The following is a 27,148-nucleotide window of genomic DNA, read 5'->3' as shown; positions in this document are numbered from 1 at the left end:
ATCTTTCTTTCAAACGGATTGCTTTTAGGGTCATTTAAGGTTTTTTCTTGAATATTTCCTGTAGAAATTCTGAAAATGACAGTGTTGATTGCTCGGAGGAACTGTAGATACTTGAAAAATCCTGAATCAAGTGTCCTTCTCCATGTTTTCTCCCAGTTATAGAAACAGGTGTCTGGGCAAACTCCAGACTTGGATGAGGAAGAAGCTGCCTCATCCGAGGAAGCTCTAGGAGAGTGAATATCTAGCAGCTCTGGGCTTAGGTCACCTGCAATTGGGACTGCTTTGAATTAGAAGCCTTTCTTTCTTTTTCTTTTTCTTTCTTTCTTTCTTTCTTTCTTTCTTTCTTTCTTTCTTTCTTTCTTTCTTTCTTTCTTTCTTTCTTTCTTTCTTTTTCTTTCTTTCTTTTCTTTCTCTTCTTTCTTTCGGGGTGCATTGAGTGTGGTGCAGGGGAGCATTGCTGTGTTAGATGAAGTTCATAAAACTCCTTTATTGCTCATAGGAAAAACTCCTAAAGGCATGGAAGAGGGGTCCACGAAAAATGTTCCTTTAGTAACAGGGCTGAGCATTCTCTGATTTACTTTGCACAAAAAGCAAGCAATTATTCGGGGGCCCTGTCCGTTGGATGTCTGACAACAGGCCTTTTATTACTCCAGCAGCCTCTTTTCATTCAGCATCCACAGGGTGGCAATGAAAAAAAAAATTTTTTTTTAAGTGCTAGTTGTTTAGGAAGTCATCATCTCTGCCATTGAAGGGTTTACAATCTTGCGGGGGGGGGGGGGCGGAGATCAAGATAGAAACAAGCAAGCTTAGTAATGTTTAATGCCTTCTATTTCTGCTGGGACCTTGAAACTAAATACTGCTCCCACCAGTCCAGCACCCAACACTGAAATTTACTTGCCTTAACTTAGATTCCTCAAGGAATCTGAAACACATCCCTTATCCCCAAACTGAGACAGGCTCTAGATGTTGTAGTATTTCTCATTCCCCTCTCCTGTTAGGCAAGTATTTACATATTAACTGGAACTCTCTAAATATAATGGCTTATCCCTAAAGAGGGACTCTAATGAAGGGATTATGGGTTAAGTGGCAAATGAATGCCAAAGACATTTGGATAAGCCAATTAACCTGATGGTTTTTCACAGTTAATTATCATTGAATGAGCAGAGGTTATTGCCCAGAGTGAGTGAACTACTTTTAGATGAAAATGATAATTTCCTATATACTTAAGAATTTTTAAAAGAATTTTTCTAAAAAGTGAGTGCAGCTTATCAGTACCAATCATTTCTAGTTAGAATTCAGTTCATCAGAAATATATTGAATACCTACTATGTGCTAGACTCCAAAAGATAAATTAGATGATTTTCTACTTCTTAAAGCAGGTCCTAATAAGACAATGGCTGAATCAAACCCAAAGACCATTAGGGAGATTGGTATCTAGCCAAATTCCCCTCCATCCCGTGAAGGACTGTAGTACAAGATAGAGTAATGCCAGTGATTTCCTTTTACTCCATCCCTCAAACTTCACTCACTCTGGCAAACTAACCTATTGTGTTTTTTCAGATCCCAAGCTTACCACCTTCTGTTCTAACTCATGGTCTTTGAAAATATTGACCATCAGCCTGGCAACATCTGCACAACTCCCTTACTCCTTCATGTAACTCCTTCCATGTATGTAGACACGCTTTTCTTCAGGAAGCTTTGGATCTTCTAGTTCTTTTTTTAAGATTTTATTTATTCACTTGAGAAAGAGTGAGAGAGGGCACAAGCCGGGGCAGAGGCAGAGGGAGAAGCAGACTTCCCACTGAGCAGGGAGCCCTATTCTGGGCTCATTCCCAGGACTCTGGGATCATGACCTGAAGACGAAGGCAGTCGCTTAACCAACTGAGCCACTCAGGCATCCCAGCTTTGGATCTTCTAAGACTACTGGGAGTCTGTTTTGTTCTCCTATAGCAGTCAGGATTTCATGTTAGAGTAGTATTTTCATACTACAGTGAAATTGTCTGTACGCTTACTTGCCTCCTCTACTAAGCTGTTTCACAAAGTTGATGAGTCTATTTTGCTCACTATTCTATCTGCAGTGCCCTTTATAATGTCTAGTCCATCACTGAATAAATGAATATATAAGCAAGTAAATGATTTTCTTTTTTTTGTTTTTTTTTTTGAGTAAATAATTTTCTTATGACAAAATTCCTTTTTTTGGGCAGTGATTTTCAGCAGGGAATGGAAGAGGGAATATTAGAACTACCTGTGCCCCATTTTCAATGAGTTTATTTCCTCCTACTCCTTCCAAAATATCTTCCACATGTCATCCCATTTAGGATCTCTATTAATTGTAGTAAGAAGTCAATGTGATTAATGGGAATGTGTCCGTATTCAAAGTCAAAATCAAGCATATTTGCAACAATAGCTAGGGAAGACTTTGGGGGAGATTATGACATTAATCATAGGGGATTGAAGCATATTTGGACAGATGTAACTGGGTGAAGAACAGCAGTCCCGGCAGAGGAAGGAAAGAAATGATTTGAGCAAAGGCCTAGAGGCTGGGAGGTTTGGATGACATTAAGATGCCTATGGCGAAGTAATGGGAGATTGGCCCAGAAGGTATAATGGGGATGGTTATGAATGCTGGGCTGTGAAGGGTGTTTATTATGGTAAGAAATAGGGCATGATGAGGGATTTTTGTGGAGCAGAGTAGTGGTGTTAGAGTTATATTTCAGGAGGTTTCTCTCTCCGCAGCATGCGTATAGTAGATCAAAGAGGGAAAGAAGGCAGTCAGGGATAAGTATTTACTTCAGTTTAACAAATATTTACTATGAGCCTAATATGCGTTGGGCCCTGGAGAAAAAACATAGGGCATAATTCCTTCCATGAAGGGACTTAAGCCTAACGAAGGAAAGAAAAAATGAACAGGCAGTTTTGGTAAGCATGCGAAGCAGTACAGGCAGGAAATAATAAAAGCCTGAATGAGACTACAACAGAGAAGTTAGAGGCGGATTCAAGGGAAACTTGCAAGTTGGATATTCTCTGAGGTTCTGAATAGTGTAAAAATATCCTTAACCAATTTAAAAATGGATGTAGGAGCAAAGAGAGAAGGAGACCTCATGCACAACCTTGATGACAGTGTTGGAGGAATGACAGTATTTAATAAGGGACTTCTACGAAAAAGGGGATGGATTGTGAGGAAAATTATTTGGGTTCAGTCTTACTAAGCTTAACATACTGAAAGGACAATGAACAATATTGATAATTCCAATGTGCTGTTTTGTTTAGCACTCTTTTGGTTGTAGATGTCAGAATGACAATTCAAATTAACTTATGAGTAAGGGGCATTTCATGTGGTTTAGTTAACAGTGTTAGCTTCAGGCATGATGGGATCCAGCTGCAGTAGAAATGGCCTCTTTGTCTCCTAGATCTGGGTTCTTTGGTTTTGGCTTTATTCTTAGGCAGCCTCTGTCTTTAGGCAATTCTTTAGCAGCCCTTGGGTTTCATCTCATTCTCAAAAGATGTTCTTTCTCAGTAGACTTTTGGGGCTGTATTTGACTGTGATTGACCTGGCTTGCTGCTAAATCAGTTGTCACAGCCAGGAATGCGGATGGGTGATTATAGTACACTAATTGGCCAAATCATATGATGGCCTTTCATCAGGAGGTAAAGACAGCCTCACCCTATCCATATGGACTGAGAGTAAATGTGGGCTATCCTTGAAAGAAAAAAAACCAAAAACCAAAAACAGGACACTGTTAACTAGGGGTAGAAGTGGCCCCAAACAACAGCGAGTATCCATTACACAGACTGTATTTTTTTTTTTTTTTTTTTTTTTACAGATTTTATTTATTTGAGAAAGAGAACGTGAGCATGGGTGGCGGGGGGAGGGGAGGGGAGAGGGAGAAGCAGACTCCGCACTGAGCACAGAGCCTGACGCAGGGCTGGATGCAGGGCTCAGTCCAAGGGTCCTGAGATCACCACCTGAGCCAAAGTCAGATGGTTAACCAACTGACCCACCCAGGTGCCCCAAGGTCCTGTAATTTTCAAACATTTTAAGTTAATGTTGCTTCATTTGATGTTCAACACAGTTTGTGAGATGTATTGTTATTATCTACCAACCATAGGTAAGGACGCTAAGCTTGGAGAGGCTAACTGGTCAAAGGTGGTACTCCTGGGGGTCCTAAAGGAACCAGGATTTCATTACTCTTCCTTCCATTTGGGTGTGGATATCACCTGGGCAGTTAGAAGTGGAGGCTCATGAGCGACACCCAGGCTGGAGGTATAAGTGGGCAAGGCAGCTCTTGAGTTGGGGGTGTCAGAGATGATTGACCATAGAGGTGGGAAGTTAGAGAGAAAGAAGGTCAGGGAACAGAACCAGGGGAGAAACATCCACCTTTGGGAGAAAAACATGAAGGAGATGCTAGCCAAGGAGAGTTAGAAAGAGGTAGCCCAAATGGTAGGAGGAAACTCAGAAGACTAATGTGTTAAAGACCAAAGGTAAGTTCATAAATGTTTATTATCTTGAGAATGTCATTAAAGCTTAAAGGAATTTTAAGTGAGATTCTCATGACATGATCCACAGATTTTGAAGGCTATAAACATAATGAAGAGCACTATGTTTTCATTGATGACTAGCATCACTCGTTTGATGTTGAAGGTAATACTAATAATGATAGCAGTTGACATATTACACATATTATGTCCAATATATGTATTCTATTACATATAACAATTTACTTTTTGCTTACTAACTCATTTACTTCCCACAATGATCCCGTAAGGCAGGTACAGTTATTATCCTTATTTTACAGATGAGAAAACAGGTACCTTGCACTCTAGTGTCATCGGCTCTAGGGTCAATTTTCTTACCTTCTGCAGTTCACTGTCCTTCCGGGACATAGCCAGGCATCCTTGGGTAGCACTGAAGCAGGGCAGGTCAGCAAAAGCCATTCTTTTTTGTTGCTCTTTTGTAGAACAAACTTCAACCCATCATTTGAATTTTTTTTCTTTTTTTAATTAAAAGTTTGGCCTTTACTTACCTTTTAGTAGAACCATTGAAAGCACTTTGGAAGAACGTGCCTTTTGCTGTTTGAAGAATGGAAGCATTGTTTCTGCTCTGACGGACTAATGGTCATCATTTATGGTGTTTGTGACTGAAAAGGTCAATGGATAGAAAGAACAGCAGTGAGAGAAACACACACAAGGACAGTTAGGATGGCAGTGTCACCCCATTCATCAGCTTTACAATAGTGTTGGCCTTTGTCAACATTTCCTAAAGGAAAACTCATAAGGCAGCAAAAACAAAGAGCCACAAATTAACAAAACTGGAACAGGTTAAGACCTCCTTAAGACTTGAGGGACTGGATCTTTTTGCTTCAAAAGATGGTCTCTCAGTCATGTATTCTCTGGAGAATTCTGCTGGCAATTGTTTCTTTTTCACATCTGCTGCTCCGATGTTCTTCACCTTTCCCAGAGTGGAAAATTTCCTAATTCCTTAGTGTCTTTCTGAATTTTCAACACCAATTCACAGTGGTAACCTAAGAAATTATATCAGCCTGAAATTTTGTTTTGAGTTAAGGTTTTTCATTAGCTGAGAAGTCACAGAAGAGGTTTTACTATTTCCATTTCGGACTCTTGTAAGAAAATGCAAATGGGCGAAAATCTATTATGCTTAGTGTTGAGCAACTACCTTTTCTCATTTTGCTGGCAGATTATTTAGATTCTATTAAGGCCCTTCGGGTTCGTATTTTTCTGAATATGATGTGAGGGATGCGTCATGCATCCCTTATCATTGACTTGCATGTGTGACATGACTTATATACTAAAGCCCATGCAATGTAGTCTTATTTCATGTTCTTCTGCTATAATATTCATTGGTTAAATAAAAACCTGCCTAAGCAGATAACACCTGTCAGAGAATTTTATCATACTAAAGTCTGCCTTAGTAGAATATATTTTGCACAGGGCTAAGGTGTTATTTTGATCTCCCACTTTTTTGTTCCAATAAAACTGGCCTCTCTACATTTTTTTCCACAGTGTAAATTTAGGCCTATGTCTCATCAAAGTTTTCTGTCATGGTGTAATTATGAGATTTGTTGATTCTTTGTTTTGATGTCCTTGTTTTGTGAAAGTTAGATGTATAGTATATCTTGTTGGCTGCTGCAGATTACTAGATTTATTGCTCTAAGTCTAAGAAATTCTGGCAACTTTGTGCAGCTTTTTTTAAAAGCAGGCATGTTTGCGGAGAAAAGTCTTTGCGGAGTTGGTTACGGAGCTGAACTAAGAGCACGTAGAAATCCTGGTTTGGGGAATGTGGTTCTTTATCCTGTCTAGGTCTGCCAGTGAAAGGGTGAAGTATGGTCCTGAACGAAATGTGCTTTCCAGCCTTCCTCAGTGTGTTAGCAAAGCCGCCTCCCAGAATGCTTTGCTACCGAGCTTTCTACTGCCCTGACTTTGATAGTCTGTGTGTTTCTGCGTTGATATTAGAGAAATTCACGTCAATATCTGAGTTAATGTTTAGTAGAGGCCATTTGGCTTTTCATTCTGAATTACTTGAAATCTGCTCTCTCTGACAACACTGTTTGGCAGTTTGGCAGTTTTTCATATTTCTTCAAATTTTAATTATAACCCATCAAGTCTTAAGCAGTTACTTCTGGATTAGACTTGATGAATGTCAAAGCAGGGTGTTTTAATTTAATGGATCCAGAGTAACATCTGTTTCTAATATTTTAAAAGCCAATTTATATGGAAATTCATTTAATACACAGTCGATACACGGAGACTTGTAAAAATAAAAATAAATATGGAAAATCAAACCACTGTGATATAGTAGGTCTTTGGTTAACAAAGGATTTCACCGATGACTAGATTCAGCTGCTTCTACCTAACACCCAAAATATCACAGTTTAAACAAGATAGCGATTTATGTCTCATACTCACAAAATGGGGAGGTAGTTAGCTTAGGGCTGGTATGGTTACCATAATAAGGACGCAATTTTCTTCAATCTTATTGCTGTGCTCTGTGGGCATGACTTCTATTCCTCAGGATTCCTTATGGGCCAAGATGGCTGCTGGAACTCTAGCTATTCCATCTATGCTTCGGCAAGAACGAGGAAGAGTGGTGGAGGGAGGGAAGAATGCTGAGCTTTTTTTTTTTTTAAGGACACTTTCTAGAAGTAGTACGTAGCACTGGCCAAAAATTAGTCACAGGACTGTATTTAGCAGCAAGGGAAAATAGGAAATGAAATTTTTTTCCCAGAGGACCATGTTCCCAGCTAAAAGGTGAAGAGCTATGAGTATGGGAAAGGGGAGATCAGACAAGGAAGAACAACTACTATCTCTGCCACGTTGAGTATTTTTTAAGACATGATTTTAATAGACCCTCAGCCTTTTTATTGAGCATCTAGAAAAGTCAGCTTGTTCTCATGAATAGATAATTTATGTAGAAGGACTAGCATGGTGTTTGGCTCAAAAAAGATAATCATCAACTACTGTTGATACGTTTTAATTCTAACCCCTAATGCATCTAATTTCAGAGACTGTGCATCACGCTGATTTTAATAAGGGAGTTTTGAACACAGAGTCTTTATAGAATAATAACATCAGCAGCTCACAGAGGCCAGATGTCATTTGCACTAGGTCTCCAGAACACTCACATATTGGCAAGACCGTTCTTTGCTTTTGTACATAGAAGATAAATGAACAATTACAAGTGTTTGTTAACTGCTTTCCTGGTAAAGCTGTTATCGTCACAGGGGAGCCTGGGTGGCTCAGTCGGTTAAGTGTCTGCCTTTGAGCCCCAAGTAGGGCTCCCTGCTTAGCGGGGAGTCTGCTGCTCCCTCTGCCCCTCCTCCCACTTGTGTTCTCTCTCTCTCTCTAAGTAAATAAAATCTTTGGAAAAAAACAACAACTATTATCTTCACAGAAACTGAAGCTCAGAGAGGTTAACTGGGAAGCAATTTAGAGAAGCAGGTGAAAACCAGCATTACCCCACCATTTTATTCCAGCTAGAATGCTGTTATTTCCACTGACTGTGTCACCTTGGATGGGTTTCTTAATCTATTTGAATCTGTTGCATTTTCTTGTTTTTGAGGACACTCAGGTAAATTACAGAGCTGTGATTCAGGCATGTTTCCCCTCAATCTAGGGCTTTTTGCCAACCTGGTTTTTGGTCATATTCATGTGGAAATTCTTTTGATCGCCCTGTCTCACAGTGAAAGGCAGAACGGGTGGAGGGGCTAGACATAAAAGACATCAGGTGGCTTTCTGTCATATATTCTTCAGCACACACATGCCTACACCCCTTAAAAAGCCCTGACATCAGACTAGGCAAGAGGTCTCTATATATGGAGTAAGTGTCTTGACCATCTCATTTCTCTGTTCTTCTAACTCATGATCCTCCACTGTGTTCTGTAAATACAGAGAGGGACTAAGGATACAAAACAGTCCAGATGCCCCCCTATTCTCTGGAGGGTGTAATGACCGACAGCAAGGATCCTCATTGCTGAATCATTTACATGCCAACATTTGTACCTTGTCCACATATACCAGTACTGTTGATTCCTTAATATTTGTTTCTACATTGACTTTTTATTTATTTTTTTTTTTAAGATTTTTATTTATTTATTGAGAGAGAGAGAGAGAGAGAATGGTAGAGAGAGAGCATGAGAGGGAGGAAGGTCAGAGGGAGAAGCAGACTCCCCGCCGAGCAGGGAGCCCGATGCGGGACTCAATCCCGGGACTCCAGGATCATGACCTGAGCCGAAGGCAGCCGCTCAACCAACTGAGCCACCCAGGCACCCTGACTTTTTAATTTTTAACAGCCTCATTCTGAGCAAACAGCTATGAAATCCAGCTTTGATTTGATAATTAAATTTCCTTTCAAATGCACATTAAAATAAATATGGCCATTAAAATTTTTACAAGGTTCACCCATGTATATCTTCTCACATACTTGCACTGGTTTGGAGATCACATTTTGGGAATCCCAACAGAGTGGAAAGAGCACGGGCCAGGGAACTCTCTACCCTGCTATTTCCAACTGTGTGTTTTTGGAACCGTTATGGGTTCTCAACCAGAATTTGCTCACTTGAAAGATGTAGATAATACCTACTTTGTCAATTACTCTACGGATTAAAGAAGATAGAACCAAGGAGACGATTATGGTGCTTGGCAGAAAGCAAGCTCTCGGCAAATACTAGGTTATTCTTTCTTGAAGTCTGTTTGGTGATCCCAGGCCTGCAAACCTGGAAGTACGAATTCTCAAAAGCAGGACACGAGGCACTTGGTAGAGATGATTTTAAGTCCTGTGAGAACTCAGAGTGGGGAAGGCTGAAGTTTTCTAGAATGAAGGAGAGAGGGAAACATTTGGATGGGGGCGAGAGCTTCTTCCTGGCCTCCCCAGCTCTCCCTTGCTACTCAAAGTGTGACTCAAGGACGAGTAGCATCAGCATCACCTGGGAGCTTGTTAGCACTGTGGCATCTCTGGCTCCTCCCCAGACCTACTGCCTGTTAACAAGATCCCCACCCCCCATGATTTATATGTATGAGAAGCATTGCTCTGGGCACAGATATTCTATCTAAAGTTTATTTCTACTAGGGAGCTAGCCCTTGCTTTAAGCAGATCTCTGCACCAGGATCACTAGTATCCCATGGGCTGTGCCTTTTAGAAAATGCAGATTCCCAGACCTCACATCCACCAGCTGCCTGTCATCTGCATTTTAAGCCAGGATACCACATGATTTTTAGGGCAGTTGTTTGACAACTGCTACAGTAAGTCTTAAACCACTGATAGAAACTGCATTTATTCTTCAAAGGTATTTGCATTCAAACAAAGCTTTTGAGGAAAAGAAGTACAGCCCTAATTGTAGTGTTCTGGCATTAAGGGGAGGATCTGAATTGAATCTATATGTAAAGCCTTCCATAAGGCTCATTTGCATTAATACTGCATACCCGGGATCTCATCATACACATGACAACAGCTCCCGGGAAGGTGGTATCTTAGCAAAGTCACATGGAGTTGACCCTGGAACACCACAGGTTTGAATTGCATGGGTCCACTTCTACACAGATTTTTTTTTTCAACAAATACAGTACTGTAAATGCCTTTTCTCTTCCTTATGATTCTCTTCCCTTTTTTTTAGATTTTGAGAGAGCGAGCGAGTGCACATGTGCATGTGCACATGAGCAGGGGGGAGGAGCAGTGGGAGAGGGAGAAGCAGACTCCCCCGCTGAGCGGGGAGCCAGATGCAGGACTTGGTCCCAGGACCCTGGGATTATGACCTGAGCCGAAGGCAGCTGCTTAACTGACTGAGCCACCCAGTTGTCCTCTTCCTTATGATTTTCTTAATAACGTTTTCTCTAGCTTACCTTATTTTAAAACTACAGTATATAATACATGCAACATACAAAATATGTGTTCATCAGCTGCCCGTGGTATTGGTAAAGCCTCTGGTTGGCCTCCGGTTAAGTTTTTGGGGAGTCAAAAGTTATACTTGGATTTTCAACTGCAAGAGAGTCAGCATCCCTAACCCCCATGTAGGTCAAGGGTCAACTGTATTTTCTTTTTTTTTTTCTTTCCATATTTTGTATTTGATTTTTTAAAAAAACATTTTGTTTTTTAGCCGTGCTATCAAGACTAATCAAGACCTTCTCCCAGAAACTCCATGGACGCACATTTTCTACAATGATTTTTGGGGCACTCTTCTAACCCACAGCGGCAGCCATAAATCCTACCGGCCACTCTGCACTCTCTCTTTTCGCCTGAACCATGCCATCGGAGGGTTGAATCCCTGGAGCTATCACCTCGTCAATGTCCTGCTGCATGCGGCGGTCACTGGTGTCTTCACAAGCTTCTCCAAGATCCTCCTCGGGGACGGATACTGGACCTTCATGGCAGGCTTGATGTTTGCCTCTCACCCCATCCACACCGAGGCAGTGGCGGGAATTGTGGGCCGGGCCGACGTCGGGGCCAGTCTCTTCTTTCTCCTGTCCTTGCTCTGCTACATGAAACACTGTTCTACAAGAGGCTACTCAGCCAGGACTTGGGGCTGGTTCCTGGGGACGGGGCTGTGCGCAGGCTGCAGCATGCTGTGGAAGGAACAAGGGGTGACTGTGCTCGCCGTGTCTGCAGTTTATGACGTCTTTGTCTTTCACAGGCTGAAAATGAAACAGATCTTACCCACCATCTACAAAGTAAGTGATTGTTGGCACTCGAGCATTGGGTTACCGAGCAGTGTCCGAAAAGCAAATTTGTTCCTTTTCAAAGAGAATCTAAAATAAGTTACATTTTGATCTTCAGTAAGTGGAAGTGTCTTTTTCGACCTTTCCCTACTAACATGAGTTTCATTCACGGATTGTTTTATTTCTTGGGTTTCTTAACTTATTTTCATGATTTCAAAGCGGGGAGAAGGGCAGTTTTGCCTGGTAAGGTTTAGGCACTTTTATTATTTATTTTTATTCATTCTTTATTTCGGCCCCAATTCTCTGTAATCCAGTAAATTGCCTGTAATGTGTATTTGTAAAAATATCAGAGCTGGTAATAGAGCCAGATGCTAAACTCTACGGAGGGGAAATCCTCTGCCATTTGTTAATAGTACTTTTCCTGATCTGACTTTGGAAAACAGCCCTTCTCTGCGGTGCGCTGGGAACTCAAATTCTTCAACAGTGAATCATCTTCACCGTTTCCTTGTTGTAGTGAATAAGAATACAAGAGTCAAAACACAAAGAGGTTTTATTATAGGTTTTGCCCTGAGGCCAATTGAGGCCTTTGCCTCAGGGCTTAATATTTGCTCTTCTGTATTCCCTTAGTGGTTTCAAATACAATGTTGTTTGAAGGTCACAGAAGCGCTTTCAGATCCCATCCACCTACAGAGAACCAGTTTTTGGCTAGTGTGTTAGGGGAAGGCATTGGGCAGACAGAGGTATGTTGAGAAACCGCCTCCTTCCGGTTTCCCCATTCTCTCTCATTCATAATAAACTTAGCCTTGCTTTGCCTTTTAGTGTAAGGGGTGAACTTGACCAGTGTTTGCAAATTTTGCTCATGTTTTAGGCCAGCTCCTCCTTCCTTTTGGACCCTTAGGTGAGGAGTTATGGTTTTGGATGCTTACCCTGATCAGGAATGCTGTCAAGTTTTCTAATTTTGGCTACTTTTCCCTGCCCCTAATTCTCAATTTTATTTAAAATCAAATTGTGAAGAAATTGAAGTGAAGAAAAAATTGAGGGAAATAGGAACATTTATTATTATTATTTTTAAATGACTTTTTTTTTCACTTAGTAGGCAGGGTAATATACTGCTGTGCTTCTGTTCTGTGAGGAAGCATAACCTTTTCAGTTAGAACTCAAGTATCTAGTGCTTAATGAAGTTCTTTTGTGATTTCAGTTATACGTTGAAACTTTATTTATTTTTTTAAAAGATTTTATTTATTTATTTGAGAGATAGAGAGCACAAGCAGGGGGAGCAGCAGACAGAGGGAGAAGCAGATTCCCCGCTGAGCAGGGAGCCAGGACATGGGGCTCGATCCCAGGACCCTGGGACCATGACCGGAGCTGAAGGCAGCCACTTAACTGACTGAGCAACTCAGGCACCCCTATGCTGAAACTTTAAAAGAAAACTCTGGTTGGGTCGAGTTTGATGCCTAAAAACAACAGTGTTTTGAAAGCCAAACTCTTAATTTCAAATCAATTTTAATTATTTGTTCAGGAAGATTTAGGGAGAGAAATCTTTTTTCTTTTGTTTTAAAGCCATATCAACAACAATAGCAAGCTTTCTTGTTTTACTGGAAATAGTAGAGAGAATACATATAAATAATGGTCCTTGTCCTATGGAGGGAGAGAGACCTATCTGATGATGGGAGAGAGACCTATCTGAGGATGTAGACACTCGCATTGATAACCTGTGAAACATTGTGGTTCGGCATTCTACAGAATTTCCATTTTACCATCTCATGAATTAGGAAATTATCTTGGTATATCAATTCAGGAGTTGCTTTTAGGACCTTCTGAAGGCCCTTTCTAAGAAATTTTCAGTTCTCTAAGCATATTTTCAAGGACAGAGTTGCTGATAGAGATCCTTAGTATAACTGTGTCCCATACAATATTTGGGACATACTTATAATAAGAAATTATTCTTTGTTTATCCGAAATTAAAATGTAACTGAGCATCCTGCTTAAGAAAATGAGAAATGTCACCAGCAAAGGAACTCCTAGCAGTAGAGAGTGTGAGGTTCCTCCCGGGCCATGGGAAAGGACGTAACACTTTGAAGATTCAATGTCCTGAGAAGTTTCCAAATGGAAACTTGCCTAGACTGTCTGGCAGCCACTGCTTGTGGGCAAGGGAAGTAGTTGGGGCAGCAAAACACTTCATCTGAGAGTTGCTATCTCAAGCACACACTTTCTTTTCATTCTCAGGTTTTGGGCCAATGAGCTTAATGAGAACATTTCAGTAACAGATTGTATAGATTTTCAAGAGACTATAGAGACCATCCATGCCATTCCCCTTATTTCCAGTTTAAGGTGTAGAGAACCAGAGATGTGACGGTCACCCAGAAAATGGTAGAATCGCTAGAACTAGAATACATATTTGTGTGCGTCTAGTGATGATTTTACTATATTGTGAAGGTGTGAAGATGAATGAACAGATGTAACGTCAGATGACTTCCCTAGAAGAGAAGAAAAGAGTATGGAATCAAATATTAAACTCACACTGGCTGAGTAACCTTGGGCTATTCAATGATCTGTTTCTTTATCTGGAAATGGAGACCTTGAATGTTGGCTCTTAGAGATGTTGTGAAGATTTTATGAAATTGTGGGGCGTCCAGTGTGAGCTTGGTGCCCAGTGTTTGGAAGGCACCTGATACATACTAGTTGAAGAGAAGAAATATCAATGGAAACTGTAATTCTTTATTTTAAGGGAGAGAAGGCCAAAAGATAAACTTCTGTTAGTTTTTAAACATACAGTGGTTTTGAAAGCATATGAATTAGGAATCGACCAAAGCTGAAGCATGGATATTTAAGCAAAAACTTTTCATTTAGAATTTTATGACTATGGGGCTTATAAACACTGGCATAGATTACATATGGAAGTTATAGAAAATTCCATATTCTGTCTTTATAATATATAGATTTCTATGCCTGGGGTGAGTTAGAAGAGACTCTGAAGGAAGTGAATTCAAAAGACTTTAGAAGGTCCTTTTCAACCTTAAAAGGATAAATCATCTTAAATATCTTACCAATTAACTCCGCATCATGGTTTGCCAGATGAAATAAACTTCCCTGCCCTATTAAAACATAACTTTTATATAAACAGAAAACTCCAGTGCACAAATGTTTAACTCTATTATGCAAACCAGTGAACTAGCCAAGTACTCAAATCCCAAAATGGTGGTCCTCTTAACGCTGGAAATTATTAGGACCAGAGGGGCAAGGCTCTCTGTTTTGATAGTTTCGTCAGTAATGTTTTTCTCATAGCAGTCACACTCAGCTTCTTTCTTCACAGTGTTGGTTTCAGTTCTATACCTCTTAAAAGATCCTGGCCCCCAAACTCAAATGTGCACCAGGGCCAGGCAGAAGGGACTGGTGGAAGCAAGATTCCACCAGTGCCCACTTCTGGGACTCCTTTTCATCCTATTACTGCAATAAGAAAATACAAGCTTGGGCTTGGGAGAGTTGGGGATTTCTGTAGGAAGACAGACCTCTGGATTTTTCAATGACATTTATTGTCACTTAATATTGGTTACTGATTTAAAAACAAACCCTGTTTGGGCCAGACAGAATCCTTGGGATGGCTGAATTTGGCCAGATTTCTTTGCTGCCATTTTTTTACTTCTAAGATTCACGCAGATGATGCATATGTCCATATTATATAAAAGGCTTTCTCATTAATATGAAAGTTTTCTCTTTCTTTGAAGTATGTGAAAAATAGTAAGGACCTGGCGTATCATAGATATTTTATTTAGTATTTAATAAACACATAGAGTCTTTATGTGCTAGGCACTATTCTAAATATACTAAAAACATAAACACATTTAACTTATATAATAAGTACTTATTGAGGTAGCATGACTTACAAAATAGTATGGTTGAATATGACATGAAATAATATAATAATACAGTTGTCAATAGTTAGCGGGAATTTGTAAGAAAACACCAAATATAAAATCTTCAGAAACGTGTATGAACAAAATGAGTGTTCCTAACCATCTTAAAATGTTTGAATGTTCCTAGTTCTTAACTTCAGCATTCTATTTAAGGTGTTTCCTGCATTATCTTTGGCATCTAGTGCACCATCTGGCACGTAGTAGGTACTCAGGAAATTATTGAATTCACACTTGTTTTAGATTTGTCCTGGAATAATATGTGCCTGAAATGTTAAAGTAAAATCCTATCCTCTTCTCTTTGTACAATGAGGATTTCATTCCTGGTTAGTGGGGTCTGGAGGGTAGAACTGGAAGAAATGCATGTCAGAAAAATGTCAAAAAATAAGTTTTCTTGCCTTCTCGTCAGATGATTGTTTTAGCCTTTCTTAGATGACTTTCACTTACTTAGTTTTATGTGGTCAGAAGTAAGGAGGAGGTGAAGAACCCTTGAAACACACTTAAACTAGCCTTGCAAATAAATGCTTGACTTTTATCTGCCCACAAAATGTTTTACAAGTCTCCCATGACCCCGGGAGGTACATGGGTAATAAAATCAGCAAAAGCAACATTTTTCTTACTTACCAAACATCAGTCATTGCTTGCCTAGTGGCCATTTTCTGTGCTTATTTAACATCTGTTAACTGTTTTAATGTGGAAACATCTTTTTCCCCTTTATTAGCCTCATAATCACTTATTCAGTTACAGGTGGAAAAAAAAAAAGAAATCTGAAAACCAGTGTAACAATTCTAATAATAGCCCAAATTGGCTTGGAGAAATGAAGCCCTTTTTGTTTGATCTTTTAAAGAATTTCTATAAAGATGATTACCTCTGTTTTGCTATAGTTGCTTCTAAGGTACACATTATCTAGACAACTTCCTTTTCTTAAAATTAAATTTTATAGTGCTATTTCACGTAAACAAAATGAAGAGACTATATTATGAGAGAGGAAATGGGGAGGCATTGCCACTTTTGGAAAATGAGTCTAGAAATAACTTTTTAATTTTAATGCTAAGCAGGATGTGAATGGTGGAGGTTGCCTATGGTGAAAAAGTTTATCTTGGATGTTACGCATAAGCTTGGTTCTACATCAGAATGTAGTGATCAGACGCAAACAAATAATCCTATATTTCCAAACCATTTACAGGGTTACCTTGAGAATGGGTTATGGGGGGGGGGGGGAGGCTTATGTTCTGTTGAAGGTTTTTGGTTTGTCACCATTGGAACACTGAAGATATTAAATGTGGTGCCTCTGTACATCTAGTTTACGTGACTCCCCCTGTATAGAAGGGCATGGAAAGGGAGGTACAGAGCCTCCAGGTATTTGCACATTGAAGCCACATGTGCTTTTTTATTTGATTAGCTGCTGGGGATGGCATTGGCGGAATATGTTATCATTTATAGCTTTGTCCCTTTGCTTTCTAGACTAGGTTGTGGTTTTACTCAAGATGTGACTCTTATATTGATTGTGCTCAATGAAATATGATATATTTGCTGTTTCTGATTTTCTTCAATCAACATCTGTGCCACTCTACTTCAAGTAGTGTTCCCACTTTGTTACGATTTTCTTTCCCTTCGCTTGCCTTACACTTGACTTTGTGAGGATCCAGATACAACAAGATACTCTGATTCTGATCACAGTATTTCCTCGCATTATTGAAACTGGAGGGCTATTTGTCATGTACTTACAAATGAATTTGGAATTCATCCCAGTGAACTTGTTGTAGCATTTAATATTCATGACCTATAGTCACTTTAAAACTTTGAATAGCTGCCAACACTGTTAACCAGATAATACAACAAATAAAAGTCGAGGTTCAAAAATATTTTACAATTCAAAAAGTCAGAGATTAATAAGGTATTTTATTTCTGCAGGTTGGCCTCTCTGCTCAGCTGATTTAAGACGATTCTGTATTTTGGTTACAGTTTAGGTGCAAGCTGAGTAATTGAAATTTGGAAGCTGACTACTCTTGTAAGTTAATGTAATGCTTGCATTAAGAGTGTTAATACTTGCAACAGCAATCTATTCACAAATTACCTTTTTTTTTTTTAAAGAGTCATCTTTGTACAAGACATTGTATTAGGTGATGTGTGGACTCAAAGATGAATTGACAAAATTCTGCCCTTAAGGACATTTTAGAGTAAGCTAGGAAGTTGAGAGTAGTGCGTGGAAATGCAGAACTGAAATTCAAGCTGGAAAGTAATGAGGTTATATAAAGGAGGCACTGGGAGTGCTAGGGCAGTTTCGAGGAAGGGGGTATACTTTCTGCTGAGGGGATCAGGAGCAGAGACATTGGAGCAAGGCCCCGAAGGGTGGTTCACATATAGACATTTATAATTGGAGGGGCCGGGGAAAGTGGAGGGTAGAGTGTGAGCATTGCACAGAGGGAAACTCCCGGGAAGTTACGGGGACCACTGAGCAGTGGTTTCGGCAGATACATAGAGTGCATGAATTTACAGAGAAAAATGAATGGGAAAGGCGGGTTGAGAGAGCTAGTATGTATAATGATGTAGGAACCTTTTAAGATATGTTATGGCCCCAACAATGTTGGGAGACATTGCATGGTTTTTAAATGTGCTTGTGTTTTGACTGGTACATGGGAGAAGTTTGAGAACGTCCAGGCTAGCTCCATTTTGCCCCTTGGGAGATTTTTTTCTCTGTCCTTCCCTGGGAACAGACCTGAGAGTGGGTCCCTTTGGTGATGAGACCAAATCAGATTCAGGAGGTTTATCTCATTCAGTGAGCATGTTTCCTACCAGCATTTATCTCGTTCTTTAACATTAAAAAAAAAAAAAAGGCAGTTATTTTTCGAAGACTAGATTATTTTACTTTTTACTCTGTAGCATCTAGCGTATTATTATATACTGCTGTTGAGAAAAACAGGGAGTCCTTTAGGGCTTTCTCCTGTGTCTATTCTTCCAGCATTGCTGAACGATGTTCAAATGTTACAGTGAGTGGCCACAATTGCAAAATCCCTCTTTGTTTTGCATTCCTTCTTACAGGAAGACAGAAACGTTTTTCAAAATGGTCCTTTTTACAATCCAGAATAAAATACTCTATCAGCACTGAATTTCAGCCAGTTAACTCACTATACCATCAGTGAAAATGACACGCAAATTGGACCTTGTGATGAATAAATAATGAGTCTCATTGAAATCATCTCTGCTCTTCTCATAACACTGTCTGGGATCTGTATTACATCACTCGGCTCCATTTTCGATAACCTGCTGCCTCAGAGGAATCAGATTGACTGACGGGGATTTCATGATTATATGGTTACTCATATTCAACTCAGTGCTGTCAATTTCACAGAAAAATGATGTGGTCTGCACAAATTTCAAATCATTGTCATTGCCTAGAAGTCAGATTCCTGTCTTAAATACTTGGAACAATGGGAATGCTAATTGAGTGTTGACTTTTCAAATGAAATTTAAGCTATAGAAAGACAGATTCCAAGAATGCATTAGAGATTCCTTAAAAGGCGTGATTGGGGTAGGAGGTGGGGCGGATAAAACTGAGTATGAAATCAAATTCATTGATAGTTTATAAAATAGTTATAAAATGTTTTAGTACAGTAAGCTTTCGAGGCAGTATATGTTTTATTGTTTACATCCTGTTTCATATCTCCTGATCACAGTGTTCCTTTTTCCAAAAAAGAGTGGTAAGAAATCAAAAGGGGAAAACAGGCATGGCAAAATATGCAATGACGTGGTGCTGAGAAGGTCAATGTGCCCTTGCTCTCTGGGTTTGTCTTTACAACTCTGCAGCACCCAGATGGCTCCTGCATGCTCTGTTGGTCTGATTATAACTCTTGCATCAAGTGAAATAGCATGAATTCAGAATTTAATACATGTTTCCTCAATAATTATGGCCTTGATTAGTGAAGCCAGTGTTTCAGTTCCAAAGGACACTTTCTTTCCTTCTCCACATGTTTATTCATTTAATTTCAGGAGATCAACTAAAATGCAGAAATGATAATCCTTCTCTTTGATATGATAGGGGAATCTACAGTGCCTGCCCTTGGTATGTGGTTGTCATTTTGCTCATAATTAATGTAAGATTCAAAACAAACAGGGACAACGTGAGAAAACTGAAGGACATTTAAAAACAAATGACTTAGTTTTTTAGTAAGAGAAGAAATGGAAAATATATTTAGAATTTCCATTAAAATATTGCTAAACATAACTAGGTACCAAGTACATTTACTAGAGTTCTTGATTAAATGCAATATTGGTTGTATTTAAAAATATAGTTTGCGTATTTAAAAACAAAAAAAAGAAAAACTTAATGTTTTAATTCTGTGAATTTTGCGTTGTTATACCTGTTAGTAGTATCAACCTAGCCCTTTTGAGGGCATTATTTTAGTTTTTAATGTGTAAACTCTGTCCCCTCCCCTTCAAAAGGGTTTGTGTGTTTGTGTGTCTGTTGCGTGTCCCATTAGAGTAGACTGCATAAATACATGCTTATATACTGTAGTCAGATTACACTAAGATTATACATGAATGATTTGAGTGTATTTCCATAACTTTTATGAAATGGCAAACTCCAAATTACATAGAATTTTTATTCTTATTTGAAGTGAGGCAAAAATTTGCCAGTTTCCGTGTTCCATTGATTGTAGTTTCTTTCTTCTTAAGATCTCACGACATTGTATCTAATAGTAGAAAACAACTGCTGCTTACTCATATTGGTTGTCTAATAGTATAAAAACAAGTGCTGCTTACTCTGAATAACCACTGGGTGTTTGGCTAATCCTCTCGTGCAGGGGTGCTAAGGCTGCTGTGGAAACGTCATAGGACTGGAGCCTTTAGATTTAGATTTAAGTTGCTGTGACCTTGGATAAATTACTGAACGTCTTGAACATCAGTTACGTGGTCTGTAAAATAGGAATATAATATTTGCCTCGCAGGGTTGTTAGGTATGAAGATAGTAAATGTACACTTTTCCGCCCAGTTCTGTTCCTGTAGAAAGACCATCATGGTCATCAGCGTTTTACTGCGTTTCCACAACATTTCAATGGTAGTGAACTTTGTATGTGTCATTTTGCAGAGCAACTCAGTGTAGTTGTGGCTTTTCTCATGGGATGCAGGATTAAATGTCAATCAAGAAATGGAGTGTTTTTGATCCCATTCACCACTGCTGACGATGTAAAGAATATGGAGAAACAAAATTCTTTTGCAAGGATAGTTCTTCTGAACAACACAATTTGATAATTTATCTTTTGTTTAATTGATTGAAAACAAGTGTGTTGAAGTCATTCCTTAATGTTTCTTCGCTGTTAATATCTTCCCATCCACTCCTACTTTTATAGCCTGGTTTTTCCCCTTCAGGCTCAGGATGGTGCTGTTGCTTATGTATCTGGAAATGGAGGGCAGCCGGGCTTTCCTGTTCTCCTCACACCCAACACCCTGTTGCCTATATATTTCCTTTAGCCAGGTTTATAGTAAGGAAGATTGGTTCAGTAGCTGCAATAGCTTGCAGCATTCAAGTCTCATTCTCTGAAGAAAGGGGAAGCACGGTTATCACCTTAAGGTGAATGTTAATCTCGTTCTTCCCCAAACCTGGCAGGCAATATTGTTGCTGTTGATTCCAGAATCTGTTACAACAAACCTTTTCAGGGAAACATTGAGGCTGTTTCTTTTTTCTTGCTGTTGTTGTTCATTTGTTTATTTCCCCACCTCTTAGGGAGGTAATAGAGAGCAAAAGTTTTGTTTTTTTAGAGCAATACTGTTTCTGGCTACCAAAAATTTTTATAAAGTATTTTGGATGCCAGGGCGTCTGGGTGGCTGTGTGTTAGGCTTCTGCCTTTGGCTCAGGTCATGATCCTGGGGTCCTGGGGATCGCATCAGGCTCCCTGCTCAGCCGGGGAGGGGGGCGTGGGGGGTCGGTTTCTCCCTCTGCCTCTCCCCCTCTGCCCATCCCTGGCTTGTGCTCTCTCTTTCTCAGTCACTCTTTCTCTGTACTAAATAAATAAAATCTTAAAAAAATATATTTTGGATGCCTTAATAAATCAGACCAAATTATTTTTACAGAAACCTAAATCCCCATAACTTTGGCTTGCCGAGACAAGTCTATAATAAGTAGAATTGGCTTTGATTTTAGGAAATCCAGTATTTACAAATCTGCTCTTAATTGACAGATGATAACGGGGTTTGGGTGGGGGATGGCGACTGTTTAAAGATTTTAGGATTCATTTCATCCTGGGTTTCCTTTGAATAGTCCAACCTGGGATGATGATCATCCTCTGGTGGGGAGACTGTTTTAAACCAGAGATTGTAGCACAAAACTGGAAGCGACTGAATCAGAATCTTTTGGTCTGCTTTGCCTTTTGTTTTTGAGGCATTGACAGGGACCTGGTGGAGAGGTAGCAGGAGAAAAACTACTTTTTAAATGCCCTCCCTCTGATTTTGATGAAAAGCCACGTTTGGGATCCACTGATGTGTCCATTGAGAATCTCATACCCCCATACAATATTATTGAACAACATAAACTTCTTATAAAAACTTAAGGCTTTGTGGCTAGAGAGAGGTATTGGAAACTATCTACATGCCACCCCCTCTCTTTTCACAAATGTGTGGCACAGGCTTGTTTGAGAACAGAGCCTCCTCCCCCGGGTCTGATGCTGTCTCACTGTATACTTGGCCTCCTTGCCTTCAGTTCTTAGAAACTTACTATGGAAGTCATTTTCTATTTGTCAGTTAAGACTACAGACTTTGAAGAGACCTGTGTGCCCAATCCCTTCAGTTCATCACTAATTAGATTCTGCCCTTCTTATTTTAGCCTAGGTTCTCTGTGCTCTGTTAATAATTCTAGAGTACCTTTTGAAATGGAGTTTTTTGTTTTGTTGTTTCCCTCCTCCCAGGCCCCTTTTCCAGTCCGCCCCACCCCCGCCCCATCCCCAACTACCTTCAGTTAAGTGCTTAAGTATTTGCATGCTATCAACCTAGGTCTCTAGCTTGATTTAAGCCTGCATTCAAATGGAATATTTACTTTTGTAGCTACCAGAAACTTAACACAAAGAGACTAAAAACACAGTGCGTTTTTCTTCCTAATTTGGTTAATTGCCTTTACTAACAGCGTGTTACTGTTTGAAGTAGGTTACCCCTCAGTGGAGGGATCTTGTCTTTGATGATGTGGAGCCTGAGTTTGGTCTAGAAGTAGAGAATTAAAACAGTACATTGGGGCGGCTCTTTGTTGCTACTCTCTTCCTCTTCTCCAAGTCACCCTGCACGAACTCAGGAGCAGGCGAAATTTCAGGCATCAGCAGTAGACAGATCAGCTGGGTATGTTGTTATTTACCCTGGTACTTATTCCAAGACTGTGGTGGGATTTTAAAAATGCCACCGGTAATGTCTTAAAAGATGTTCAGAGTTCCTTTTGACTATACAGTGTGAGTTTAGTGTCTCACTGTTGGGTGAATATTGGAATCAGTGACAACCGTAATGTCAGAAGTGAGGATAACTCCAAAATGAATGTATTTCAGAAATAAAATGGCAAGAAAAGAGAAAATGTGGAGGTGCCAATTGAAAAATGGGCTGGCTGAGCGACAGAAGGGCTGAATTTAAGTTGTCAAAGCAGCAGCCTGAAGTTTCTGGTGTGGGGACAGGATGATTTGTAGTCTCTGATTCTCCTGCATTCTGCAGTATCATCTTCTCCAGGGCTGGGCTGACTTCCGTATTGTTCAAAGAGGAAAAGAAATAACCCATTTGAAATCATTAGCTTTCATTTGCATATACACAGAGCTGGTGGTAATAATGGTAACGACCACCATTTATCAGGGCTTACTGTGTGCTAGCAAAGTGCCTTCTGTGCATTATTTTGTTCATTCTATGAGAGTAGGTATTATTAATCTCATTTACAGTTAAGGAAGTTGAAGCTTATAGAAGGGAAGTAATTTTGCCCAAGGAGTCACAGATAGTATGTAAGTGGAGAAGGAATTTCATTCCAAATGTCTGACACCAAGGTGGATGGTCTTCCCATAATACTGTTTTTATACAAGTGTAGCTGAAGTGGAAGACCCAAAGAGTATTATGAAAGAAACAACCATTCTCCTATTACTTGGCCCTGGGACCAATGCTGCTTACTTACAATAGCTTTAAATACAAAATATCTTATCTTCCATATGCAACAGTTGGTGTATGGGTGCTAAAAATACATAGATGGGTAATATATTATCCCAGCCCCTAGGAAGTACATGTATACAATGATCATATCACTCTGCTTCGAGTGCTAATAGAATTCCATGGGAAGTGCCAGAGAAGCACGTGTGTCTGGCAAATTAATTCAGCCTGGTTAAGGAAGAGCCTTGAGAGAGTGACAGAGAAGTCATGACATTAAGTAGCTCAGCTCATCCAGGATTTTAGTTTGTTTTGGTTTTAAAAATTTTTATACGTTAAAATCATTTGATGCTTGTGCATTTCATTTAGGTTCAGAGTCAACTTACAAAATTTGCTAGATGCTTTTTAATTTTTTTAATTTTTTGATAAATAGGTACATGTCTTCTAATAGGAGGTGCCATTCTAGATGTTGAGAACAAAGTAGTGAAAACAGGCAAAACTCCTCCGGCTCTCTTGTAATTTACATTTGTTTTCCAACTTAGCTGTCCCAGTTACCCTGTGGGGTCACTCTTTGTACTCCATTTTACGAGAAGTTGAATGAACTCCCCCGAATTGATCAGCATGCCATGAGACTGGATTTCAAAGGCAATGCTAATTCTAAATCCAGATCATTTCCAGTGCAGGCCATTGTCTCACAGTTGAGTTCCCTCAAGTAAAAAGTGGTCTAATTATTTAAGGTATTAGATGAACAGTACTGATTGTGTGTGTGCGTGCGCGTGCGTGTGTGTATAGTTGGTTTGGAAACCTCCTTGAGACCAAGGACTGGATCCTTTTATGCCTTTGCATTCCCTTGTCCCAGAGATCTTGACATTGAGACCTTGGTATTTGGAGCTTGATCCTCAACATCACATTGGGCTGCAAGGGCATATCACATCTGCCATGGTTTTGCCCTACATCGAACAGATTTAAGAGAGACACACACACATCGTACATATTTATGCCCTTCGACGTTGAACTGGTTTGGATTTGCTTCTGAAACTCCTATCAACTTCTGCTACCTGCTCTGAAATGCGTGGTGTTTCTCAAAAGCATGCAAAAAAGAATTATTTGGAATCAGTTTACATTAAAGTATTTGGTTTGGCTCTGAATTTCATGTTGTCGCATCATTGCTAATCAACCATATTAACTTATTTATGTCCCCAGGACAGGCAGTGCATTTCTAATGGCTCTATAAGGGAAAAGATGAGTCTGTGCCATAGAGGTTGTTTTTTAATTCAGATAAAAACTCTTTTTCCTGCAAATTTCATTAAAAATAGAAAACATTTTAGATTAACTAACAGTGTGATGCCAAGGATTCCTGTGTGTCTTAGTGGGTCCTAAGGCTGTGCAGGATGTCAGGTCTTGTTTGATGTAGATAGACTTAAGACTATTTTTAGAATTTGAGCTTTCTTCTATTTATATAAAAAAAGGACTACAAGTTCCGTGATTCAGTACCTAAAATGCCTGAGGCCAGATGTGATTCTGACATTTTTTTTTAATTATTCAAAAGTAATAGGGTGTGTAAATTCTGTATTATGTAACATGGCAGCATTTTGAATTAAGAAACGTTTAGCATTTCTGAAGGGAAATACATGAATATTTACAATAAATGGAATAGATAAAGACTATCAATAACCTCATGTCAACTTAAATCAGGACTTTTTTTTTTTCAATTTTAATTTTGTATTGTTGTGTTAATCACCATACATTACATCATTAGTTTTGGATGTAGTGTTCCATGATTCATTGTTTGTGGGGAGTTTTGTTTCTTTTTAACAGTTTTACTGAGATATAATTCACGTATCATAAAATTGAACCACTTAAAGTGTTCAGTTTATTGTTTTTTGAGTATGTTCACCGAGTTTCTGCAACTATTACTGTATTTTTAATTACATATTTTGAAATTAAGGATAAGGGACTTTAGACCTGTAGTTACTGTTTTGTTTTTTAAAGATGTAGGTTTTATGTTTTGCTTTTCAAGTTTAAGACGATCTGTAGAAAAAAGCTGTGACCTTAAACCATGTCGGTCAGTAAGCCTGGTTAAAGTCTTACTGAGACTCCTGAATGTTTTCACTGTGTCTTTAATATTGTTTGAACGTCTTATTTACTGTTTAACAAATTGGCAATGAAGTTTGGGTAATCGAGGTATCTTCTTCGGGGTTATGTTTGGGTCACACTGCTTATTTTGTTTTTTTAAAACAATGATAAATCATTGGCCCCTACATAAATGCAGTTTTCTGGAGTAAGAATCTGATGTCAGAATGCTTGGATCCTTCTTTTTTTTTAGAAGTATGGTGAATCATGGGCCCCTACATAAATGTAATTTTCTGGAGTAAGAATCTGATATATCTGATTGCTTTGTTGGCTGTGTGTTTGGTACATGCAACCCTTGATTCTTGAATGAAGAACAGTGGTTTGCAGTGGAAATAGGAATCTGGATACTTCTTATTCTTTTCCATACCTTTGCCTCTCAGTGTGTTACACATGTCCTGACACACGCAGAAGTAGTTAGGTTGTGTTTAAGTACATATAATTGACTTGTTTTTAGCTTTGACCAGGAGTTTTATCAAAGTGTAAAGGTGCTTGTCAAATCTAGAATAAAACCAATTTCCATTCCCTTACCTTTTTGGAAAAAAAAAAGAAAATGTATTTTTAGACAAACTAAACACATTTAAAAGATGGAACTGAATTTGGAGTATATATTTTTTTACGCCTTTAACGTAATGACTATCCTAAAATATGTCCCAGCTTGCTTCCTAGAGGCGAATTCACTTCTGAGCAATTTTAAAAGAGCAATAACATAAACTTAATTATGGGAGAATGATTTTATAAAAATTTAATATGCCATTAAGACATTTGCTGATTTACATCAGATTTATATAAAGGTTGTTTGAACCTACACCTTTGCATCCAGCTGGTAGCCTTTTTCTAAGTTAATTACACGAAAGCCTCTGAAAAATGTTAGACATTTGAGAGAAGTTGTGATTTCAGAGATAAAGGGAACATGCTGTGAAAAGTATGGCCGTATGGCATAATGACATAAATCCTGCGGTTCTAATCAGGAGGCCTGGGTTCTCACACAGTTTCTGCCAGTAGCTAGTTGTGTAATTGTGGACAAGTCATTTAGCCTCTCCAGTGGTTTTTTCCCTAATATGGGAGTTTTGGGGGATGCTTCAAGAAGCAAATTATATCATACTATGTTTAATCATAATTTAAAAAAATAATCTTATTGCTAAATTAAAAAAATTTTTTTGATAGCTTTCTTTGTCTTTGAAGTAATCTGACTGGAAAGATGGATTAATTGTGCTTATACATTCCCATGAACAAAAGATTAGATCCCAAAGTGCTTATAATAATGGTTTTCGAAGGCCAAGTACTCACTGCAAACTGAAGTGGGCTGTGTGTTTTATTTCAATTTACAGAAGAATCTGCCTATTATTAATATACATCCATATCTCCCTTTTATCATGAGGGTATATATTTATCTTTTTCATGATCTTATAAACTTAAAAACAGTTAACACTTGATTTTCTGAAATGGATTCTCTCAGAAGTAAAGCATTCTTTTCAGATTTTTTGTTCTAGTCTGCATCATTATTTCCTTATGTCATTTTACATTAACTGTGCTATCAGTTTATCCATATTAGAAATGGACTCTGATCCTGTTTTCTATGGAAGAAAAATAGCATTTTCCTTAAATACCAAAATGAATTTGCCATTCTCCCAAGGGAAATTTTAAAAAAAGGAGAACAAAAAGAAATAATATTATAAAGCGTCAAACTATGATCTGGACTGAGAACTCATCAGACTTTATCTGGGTGGCAAACATTCAGTATAAAGGGCAAGGTAGTTCATTTTTTCTGCTTTGCAGGCCATGTAGACTCTGACAGCTATTCAACTCTGTGGGCCTACTGCAAACAAATGGGTGTGGCTGTG

The 27,148-nt window shown here is 39.0% G+C and overlaps 1 protein-coding gene across 2 annotated transcripts in view; it reads left to right on the top strand.

Annotated features, from left to right (window-relative positions):
* Nucleotides 1-27,148, top strand: part of TMTC2 (transmembrane O-mannosyltransferase targeting cadherins 2) — a 393,066-nt gene that overhangs the window by 138,395 nt on the left and 227,523 nt on the right. Inside the window, exons 1-2 of one of the 2 annotated variants that reach the window (XM_035721806.1) lie at nt 11,045-11,178; nt 16,992-17,088. Coding sequence is in view for 1 of the 2 variants with exons in the window: in XM_035721804.1 (XP_035577697.1) it covers nt 10,608-11,178 (571 nt within the window). In the remaining variant the exon portion in view is untranslated. Of the gene's footprint in view, nt 1-10,607; nt 11,179-16,991; nt 17,089-27,148 lie in introns of those variants that run through there. The other variant, XM_035721804.1, reaches the window with a different exon arrangement.

This window comes from Zalophus californianus, chromosome 9, assembly GCF_009762305.2.
Source record: "Zalophus californianus isolate mZalCal1 chromosome 9, mZalCal1.pri.v2, whole genome shotgun sequence".
Classification (NCBI taxonomy): domain Eukaryota; kingdom Metazoa; phylum Chordata; class Mammalia; order Carnivora; family Otariidae; genus Zalophus; species Zalophus californianus.
The sequence above is the reverse complement of the archived record's forward strand: the minus strand, read 5'-3'. Positions and strand labels throughout refer to the sequence as shown.